This window comes from Eptesicus fuscus, chromosome 14, assembly GCF_027574615.1.
Source record: "Eptesicus fuscus isolate TK198812 chromosome 14, DD_ASM_mEF_20220401, whole genome shotgun sequence".
NCBI lineage: Eukaryota > Metazoa > Chordata > Mammalia > Chiroptera > Vespertilionidae > Eptesicus > Eptesicus fuscus.
The window spans coordinates 52,424,966-52,434,645 of NC_072486.1; the positions used below are offsets into that span (position 1 = coordinate 52,424,966).

Sequence of the window (9,680 nt, forward strand, 5' to 3'; positions counted from 1 at the left end):
AGATGAAGAACCTGAGGCCCCCGAGGGAAAGGTTCACAGAGGTGACGGGACCTGCCAGAGGAGACTCAGTTAGCTATTGAGAAGGCTAGGACCAAACTTTCATTCTCTTCTGTCCATTTCCTTTTTTCTATGGTCTGGGGTGAGTATCTGCTGAACATATTTTAAGGAGGATATGCCTTAGCTATATAAACACTTAATATAATCAAATGTTAATATTTATGCCAATAGCCAATATTAAGGATAGAAAAACTATGCCCATCTGTGGTTTATATTGCTGTGGGGTCAGGTGTCACTGTGAACTCAACTTCAACTAGCAGTTTTTGCTTTTTTCTTTAAAACCCCACTCAGATGAAACTTCAGTATAACAGGAAAAGAGAAGGTGTTGAAAGGGGTGTTGAGCACAATGGTTCCTGTATGCTCCCCAGAGCTCAACGATTTCTTCATTAAAGTGGAAAGGGCAAAGACCATAGAGTGGCCAAATTGAATACACAGTTCCCGTAGTGGAGCTGAGCAGCTACGAGGAGAAGTGGGAAGAGAAGCAGAGCCTATCTCATATAAACACAAGAGTAATCAGTATGTGAAACCCAGGAAAGTACTTGTAGAGAGAAGCTCTAAAACATGACAACCTGAATTGGACAGAAAGCACACAAGAAGAAGGAGACCAAAGCCACAAATATGCCCCTTTAAGTTGGAAAAAAAATGTATTTCAATTATCATGTCTTAAATACTTAATTTAAAAGATAAATACTTTAAAGATAAAAATGTCTGATTGCATTTAAATTCAGCTAAATTGCTGTAAGGAGGCACACTCAAAATTTAAGCTCACCAAAGCACTAAAAGTGTTTGATTAAACAGATATGTGAGAAGAATGCTAAACAAAGGCTAGTATAACTGAGTAATATCAGACAAATAGACCTGAAGTAAAAATTCATTATTAAAGAGACATTGAGACACTACATGATGGTAAAAGGTTTGATTCACCAGGAAATTTTATATGTAAATAATAATAAGGACTCAAAATGTTTACAGAAAAAAAAATTTTTTTTGAAATATGGAACGCTTCACCAATTTGCATGTCATCCTTGTGCAAGGTCCATGCTAATCTTCTCTGTATCGTTCCAATTTTAGTATATGTGCTGCCAAAGCTAGCACTTACAGAAAAGTTTTAAAGACTGACAAGGTACAATTGAAAAAGATGGTATACATGATGAAATATTTTTAAAGAGCTCCCTTAGTAGCTGATAAAGTAGACAAAAAGTAAAGATATTTTAGTTTTCACATAATGGACATATAGGTTCCTGCACAAACACAAAGAGAGGAACTGAATTGCTCTCAGAGGTGGAAGCCAGATCCTGAAGACAGTTCAAGATGTAATCAAGCTCTGCTCTACCCATGTCCTAGACTCCTCCAACCCCAGTGCTTCTTCCACTTAAAAGAGAGGAGAAGAAACAAGCAAGTATTTTATGCTAAAGTCAGACATGACAAAGGAAAACTCTAGAGCCCAGTCTTATGCATGAACATAAATGCAAAAGCTTAGAAAAAAACACAAAACAACAACACTCAGCTTTTTCAGAAATCAGCAACATAGTCAATAATGACAGAATAGTATTCTTTCCAGAGATACAAGGATCCTTTAATATTAAAAAAAATCCACTTGTGTGTCCCTCACAATAACTTATTAAAGGAAGTAAACCATATAATCATTTAAATGCATCAGTTGTTCATGATAAAATTCTTAGCAAATTGGGAACAAACAGTAACTTTCTTAGTTTACTAGTGGGTATCTACCAAATGGTGAAATGTTAGAAACATTCCCTTTAAAATCAGAAGAAAAACCTGTGTAACCTGTGTTTATGAATTCCTGTAACTAAAACTATATTAGAGGTCCTAACAATACAATAGGACAAGAAACGAAAGAAAACTTATTATAAGACTGAAAATATGAAACCAAATTATCATTATTTTCAGACATAATATCTAGGTAGAAATCCAAGAAAAGTTATAGAAATAAGTCAAAAATAAGTTAATTACTATTTTATATAAGACTAGAGGCCCGGTGCACAAATTCATGCCCAGTGGGGTCCCTTGGCCTGGCCTGTGATTGGGTCAGATCTGGGCTGTTTTGCCCAGTCCTGATTGGGGCTGATGGGGGCCGAGGAGGGACCGAGGGAGGGCTCCAGGGTGTGTCCGGCCCATCTTGCCCAGTCCCAATCAGCTGGACCCCAGCATCAAGCTAACCTACTGGTCAGAGCGTCTGCCCCCTGGTGGTCATTGTGCATCATAGTGACTGGTGGAACAGTTGAACAAATGATCGAATGAACAGTCGGACACTTAGCATATTACACTTTTATTACATAGGATCCTTCATTTCTTCTTAAAGTTGTAATTTTTTTCTGAATGCAAGGGGCAAAAGGTTAACAGTTGCCACTATCAAGATGGGTGAGGCTATAGGAAGAGCAGGTTTCGGTATGTGCACAAGTGTGGGAGATCAAAAGTTCAATTTTGACATGTTTGTTTTGAGGTACTTATTAGACATCCAAGTGGAGATGCTGAATTGGCAGTTGCACAGATAAATGTGGAATTCAGGGAAGTGATTTAGGGTAGAGGCATTCCTCTGATATGTAGGCACCTAGGGGTTACCATTTATAGACATGACAATGGATGAAATCATCAAAGGATTGAGTGTGGATAGACAAGGTATTTATAACATTTAGATGTCATATAGAAAAGGAGGAATCATGAAGGGGTTCAAAAGGTACAAATTTCAAGTTATAAAATAAAAAAGTCATTGGGGATATAATATACAGCATGGTGACTATAGTTATAAAATTATGTATTCCATATTTGAAAGTAGATCTTAAAAGTACTCATCACAGTAAAAAACAAATTTCGTAACTATGTATGGTGGCAGATGTTAACTAGACTTAGTGCAGTGATCATTTTGCCATATATACAAATATTTAAATCATCACTTTGTACACCTGAACCTAATTTAATGTTCTGTCAGTTATACCTCAGTTTAGGAGAGAGAGGGGGAGAGAGGAGAGAGAGAGAGAGAGAGAGAGAGAGAGAGAGAGAGAGAGAGAGAGAGGCAAAGGAGACTGAGAAAAGTAGTGGATGGTATCCTCTGAAGAAAGGGCGTTCCCCTAAAAATGACTCTCATGTAAAGACTTAGGCACTACCAGCAGCTATAATTGAGCTGAGAATTTCTTCTCCTGTTCAGGTTTAAGCTACCCATACTTTAGTTCTTTTTCAATCATCCATCTTGCTTCAAGGTATGGTGTTCATAAATTATGTTTCTGTGGACTGGTGGCTAAAGCTGGTGACTCATTCAGGCCCAGTCTCCTAGCACCTGTCTTAGACAACACAATGAAGTGTTTGAATGTGACCCAATAGACAATGGATGCTCAAATTAGGTAGAAATATAATAAAAGCAAGACATTCAAGACAGCAGTTTCAATCCAGCATATAATGGAATAAATGGGGATAAATGGGATTCAGAAGAGATGCTGGGAGGCTACTGGCACAATCCAAGCATGCGGTCACGATGGCCTAGCGTGATCGCCGTGAGAATGGGAATCAAGTGCTTGTTCTGGACAACACTGTTAAGGAAAATGTTCTAAACAAACTAAAATACATGAAACACTGGTCAAAGGGATAAAGGAGAGCGGCAGGCAAAAGTTCTGCTGTTTCTGCCCCAGAGACTAAAAGCACAATGGAACTACTAACTGAAATCTCATAGTTGAGAAGGGAGAGCAGATTTGGTGAGGAGTTCAATACCTCACAGTATTTATTAAAAGCTCTTATATTAAACACTGAAGAAATATTACTGAAACAGTAATGACATCTGAAGTTTACCAATAGCCAGGAACAAGATGGGGTGTGGAGGGAGAGGGAACAGACTTAGGATGAATTGGTCCTCTAGACGGGCTTCCGAGCAACCTGTTTCCTAACACACAATGACAGAAGCAAGTAAATGGGGATGGATCAACTTGCTGCAAGCCTAGTGTGTCAAACATCCTGTTTAGGTATAACATGTCTGGACCACAACTTCCCATCCCTACTGACAAAGCAGCACGTTAAAGGACCTCTATCATCTCTCTCTACCCCTTCCACTCTCTCTAAAAAACAAATCAATGGGGAAAAAATATCCTTGAGTGAGGATTAACAAAAAATTAAAATAAAGGGCCTCTATCATCAAGCTCCAATCTACCTTTCAGTCTTAAACATTATCTTCTCTCTGGCACCCACCCTATATCTTGGCCACATGGGACCATTCACTATGTCATATATGTGCCCCACAATTTCCTCTTCTGTCACTCAATTTACATAATCTCTTGTATCTTGAAATCACTTTCCATTCCTCCCATCTCTGTCAAAATCCTACTTATCTCTAATTCCAGGCTTTCACATTCTCCTTGATAATAATCTCTTCTGTTTTCTGATCCCAAGAGTATTTTTTTTCAGATCATATGAATTTTTGTTTCATTTCCAAGTCATTTACTTACTTAGCTTATCTCCTCTACTAGAATCTATGAAAAGAGGCATGGTGCCTATACTCTATAGAGGCCTGTTGCACGAAATTCGTGCACGGGTAGGGTCTCTAGGCCTGGCTGGCAATCAGGGCCAATCAGGTTACGCCCACCTCCCCGCCTTCCTGCCTCCTCCTCCCCAATTCCCTTAGCACCCTGCCACCACCGCTGGCCTCCCACCATGTTCTGCGCCGTCCCCTGGTGATCAGCGCACATCATAGCTAGTGATCGAATTCCCATTATCCTGGTCAAACTCCCAAGGGGACACTTTGCATATTAGTCTTTTATATATATAGATTTTATATATATAGATAGTTTAAGTGAACATAGCTATAACCCCAAATACTAAACTTTGTCGCATTTGGCCCCATACTGACGTGGTTTTGTTTTTGTTTTACTTTTTTTTTTACTTTTTTTTTCTTTTGTATCTTCTTTTTCCTTTGTTTCTAAGCCTTTTTGTCTTTCCTTGTTTCTCATTACATGATTCCATTCAGCCTCTAATGGCTGCTCCGAGCTGCTGTGTATGAAAAACCAACCTCTGATACCTGACTCTGAAGGTCTTCCAAATTCTAAATCCATCTTTCTATTCAGCCTCGTTTCCTCCTACTCCAAGCAGGCAAGTCTCTACACTAATCCAAGAGAAGGTCAGGGTAAGATGCCAGGTGAAGGAAGGGGAGTGAACACCACAATAGTCTTGGTAAAGTAAACTGGTCTAACCAGGATTTCACCTACCATAGCAGGCTTGCTGCCCTTCTGTGCCCTAACAGCTGGTCTAGGCACTGCTTTATCCTGTCCTGGGGATTTCCTGATTATTAACTATCTATCAGATTGGATCTCTCTTGCCTTCAACACAGCCTCTGGGCTTCCTAACTCATTTTGTCCCATCACTCTGCTCCAATCTGCAGTTCATAGTTATTTTCTCTACTTCAATTTATCTGGCTCTGTTTGCCTTATCCACCTTAACTTCCAGCTTCCTCAGAGGCCCAGCCCATCTAATCCTATGTCTTATCTCTAATCTGTTTGTTCTCTCTTTGCTGCCTTAGTTCTCTCTGACTCAGCATATATGCCATTTCAATCAATACCAAAGGCTCAAGTTGTAACAGTTTCCATAGTTCCCATCTCTGTGACTTTGTCCGTGTTATGGGCTGAATTGTATCCCCAGAAAAGATATGTTGAAGTCCTAATACTCAGTACCTCAGAGTATGAACTTATTTGCAAATAGGATTGTTGCAGATGTAATTAGTTAATACGAGATCATACAGGAATAGAGTGGGCTCCTGATCCAATATGACCAGTGTCCTTAAAAATGGGAAATTTGGATGTATTTACAGAGAGAGAGAGAGGGAGAGAGAGAGAGAGAGAGAGAGAGAGAGAGAGAGAGAGAGAGAGAGAGAGAGAGAGCCATGTAACAAGGGAGGCAGACTTTGGAGTGATGCAGCTATAAACCAAGGAATGTCAAGAACTGACAGTCATCACCAGCAGCTAAGAGAGACAAGGAACATATTCTTTCTCAGAGCCCTCTAAAGGAACCAACCCTACCCATGCCTCCATTTTGGACATCTAGCCTCCAGAAGTGTGATAGGGAAAAAATAGAAAATGTCTTTTGCTGTTAGAATCTTTATTTTAGATAAGCCAGAACATCAACTCTCAAGCATAGCACAGACTGTCCCAGCCCACTGACAACAGGACAGCCACAAAGTGTACCATGTGCCCACGCATCACCTGCAGTGAGTGTCCTTTGTGTCTGACACAGCTCTGCCATTTCAGTGGACTTCACTCAAAGGCTGCATTTTGCACCGGGCCTCTAATACACACACACACACACACACACACACACACACTGACACACTGAGTGGCCAGAATATTATGCGTTCAGAGATCATAATAATCTGGCCACTCAGTGTATTTTATAATCATTATATTCAGCTGGACTTCAGCTCCTGATCAAGAAACCCTGCCCTAAAGCAAACATCCAGATACCTACACTATCTTAATCTGGTACTTATTACCTCTTCTTTCAAAGTATGGCTCTTAATACTTTGTCCTTATTTTAAATGTTTTATGCACATGTGTGACTCTATTGTAGATCCTAGATAACCTTTTGGAATTGTGAAAGGAGGGAGACTGACAGAGAAAGGCCAAGAATAGAGGCAGTAACAGAGTCAGAGAAAACCAGTAACCAAGTAGTGTTGCCAGCTAAGAAACAAAACCATTATGGTATAAGTCCCAAGTCTTGCCTGGGACATACTTACACTAAAATACTATTCATTGTTTATCTGAAATTCAAATTTAAGTGGGCAGCCTGCGCTTTTATTTGCTGAATCTGTCAACCCAAAAGCATCTTCCGGCGCTTCCTCTCCCAAAGCTCTTCTATCATACAAACGGACAGAGGATTAATTTGCCTGAGCCACCAAGAGCTGCATTGAAAAAACTCTCTGGGAGTGATAAAGAGAAAACAAAAACTATGAAAACAAACAAAAAAGCTCTCTAACAGCATAAACTCCTCAATGAAAATAAGACTCAGAACTCAAACCTTTGTGGGCAACTGGTCCGGGATGCAGTTTATCCGCTCCAATTCGTTGACCATGGGGCACTCAGGGGGGGTACCCATTCCAGAATCTGAGATTATCCCAAAAGCAAATAAAAAATTATCATTAGACAGACTTAGTATCACAGACATTTGATATCCCCGTAGTTCGCAACCCCTCCCATTATAGGAACTCCACTACTGATCGGGTTTCTCTCCGATGTCCTTGAAATGCATTCACTGCATAAAGCCTCACTTTGTTCCTGCTGACTGCATCCACCGCCATGCACACCTGCATCACCTTCTATCACTGAGGCCCTCCCCTATAAGACAGTGCATGAAGAACAAGGAGTCTGACTCCGGTATTTGATCAGAAACTAAGTCTTCCTCTTCTAGTCCAGGGGTCAGTAAACTATGGCCTGTGGGTCAAATCAGGTCACAGCCTGATTATTGAATAAAGTATTGCTGGAACACAGACACACCAGTTTTGTTTTTTTTTTATGTATTGCCCATATCTGCTTTTGTGCTACAATGACAGAATGAAGTAGATGTGACAGAAGACTGCCTGGCCCACAGTAGAGCAAGCATGTCAAACTCATGGCCCACGGGCCACAGGCCTCGTTTATTTGGCCCTCAGTTCTGCTTGCTCAGTCAACAGGCAGTTCCTTCTGGGTGCCAAGCCCCACGACCAGGATGGTGGCATCCTATGTAAACATAAAGTCTCCTAAAGGGAGCCACTGATCTAGAAACTGGCAGTTAGAATCTGCCCAAGGCCTTTGATTCAGATTTTTTAAATTAGTAAAATTTAAAAAGGCACATTTAATGCATTCTAGTATGAGGAAGTGAGATTTCTCTAAGACATTGCAATAAATTAATAATGACATTAAGTTAAAACAATGAGGCTTTCAATTAGTTTTCATTCCAATTCAAAAGTGCTGGATTAAAAGAATTTCATATTTGTTCCAGTTTCTGCATATCATTTTGAGTTCCATCTTCAATCACAGAATTTTAAGGAGTGAACAAACTTTGAGGTTATTCCATCAAACTTCCCATGAAAGCAGAAATTGCCAGGACTGAAAATGAGATGAAGGGCCAAGGTTTCCTCTAGCCTCAGACTGACTGACCTTTCATGGACTGAAGGGTAAGAAATCATAAATAACAACACAATCCATCCTCTCTTTTAGAATAATACAGTTCAATAAACTTTTAAATTTATTTTTTCAATTATAGTCTACATTTAATATTATTCTGTATTAGTTTCAGGTGTACAGCAAAGTGGTTAGAAAATCATGTACTTTACAATAAATTTTTAATAAAATAACACTGGTAGTCGGTTTTTTTTAAGGAACCAAACTTTGGCCTGAAATACTTTAACTTCTTATTTGACTGCCTTCCCTATAAGGGTATTATTCATTATTACTGTTAACAGACCTAGAATAAGTCAATGAAATTTGGAAAATATATTTCATGTCAGTTGTGGAATCCTGCACTGTGCTCCTTGGGAAATGAAAGTGCCAGAATTTAGGCCGACAGTGAATCCCTACTGAACTGCCACAGTTTGCTTAGGTGCTCCCCAACACACACTCACACTCACACACGTTCACACACACACACACTCACAGCAAAGAACACAAAGCACTCTTCCCTGCCACTTATGAGGATTTTGCTCTGTTAAGAGCAACATGTGGAGGAAGAACACCAGAGTTCCTTGTTACCTTTGGATTTCATAGACTCTTTGGCAGAAAGCACAAAGAGCGGAATGGTGATGATAAACACAATAAGCAGGAGAGCACTGAGCATAAGCTCCAACGTAGTAAAGTCTTTCAGCTTCGTTCTTGCCATCTGTAAAAGGAGAAAACAATTTTAGATTTGAAAAGGATTTTAAATTTCCTATATTTATTTACTATATACAGCTAGTAAGTTTTCTTTAATGGAAAAGCCCAAATGTATTCCTAAGTAGATGAATAACAAATCTCATGTACCCATTACATAGAACAAAAAATTATCAACTCATGGCCAATCTCATCTTCATTCCATCTTACTTCTCTCCCTATTCTTGCATTATTTTTAAGCAAATCTCAGATTTCATTACTTTTCATCTGAAAATGTTGAAGTCTATTTCTTGAATAAGAAATTTCACAGAAGATGGGAGAGGTGGGGGAGATAAGAGATCAATCAAAGGACTTGTATGCATGCATATAAGCATAACCAATGGATGCAAAACTCTGGGGGGTGAGGGCATATATGGGAGTGGGGTGGGGGGTGGCAATGGTAAAATATGTACACATATAATACCTTAATAAAAAAAAATTGGAAAAAAAAAAGAAATTTCACAGAAGACGAGAAAAATGATATCATACCTAAATTATTTTTAAAATAATCCCGTAATCATGAACTATGTAGTCAATGTTGACATTTCCATCATTGTCTGATTTTTTTAAAAATTTTTTTATTGATTTCAGAGAGAGGAGGAGGGAGAGAGATAGAAACATCAATGGTTCATAGGTCAACTCTCAACCACTGAGCCACACTAGCTGGGCTAATAATTTTTTATAGTTTGCTTGTACTCTCATAGGATGCAAGTAAGATTTATATATTATAATTCATTTATATTTAAGTGT

General features: G+C 39.2%; 1 protein-coding gene and 1 non-coding gene across 2 annotated transcripts in view; both read right to left on the minus strand.

Moving 5' to 3' along the window:
- The window catches only part of LOC103294144 (maltase-glucoamylase), a 68,062-nt gene extending 59,161 nt beyond the window's left edge, over positions 1 to 8,901 (minus strand). Inside the window, exons 1-2 of the mRNA XM_028158971.2 lie at positions 8,775 to 8,901; positions 7,066 to 7,151 (exon numbers count right to left, since the gene is read on the minus strand). Coding sequence (XP_028014772.2) covers positions 7,066 to 7,151; positions 8,775 to 8,901 — 213 coding nt within the window. The remainder of the gene's footprint in view (positions 1 to 7,065; positions 7,152 to 8,774) is intronic.
- Positions 1,046 to 1,152, minus strand: LOC114234809 (U6 spliceosomal RNA). The gene has a single exon (XR_003620990.2). It is a non-coding gene; the product is annotated as a U6 spliceosomal RNA (small nuclear RNA).
- Positions 8,902 to 9,680: the final 779 nt, after the last annotated feature.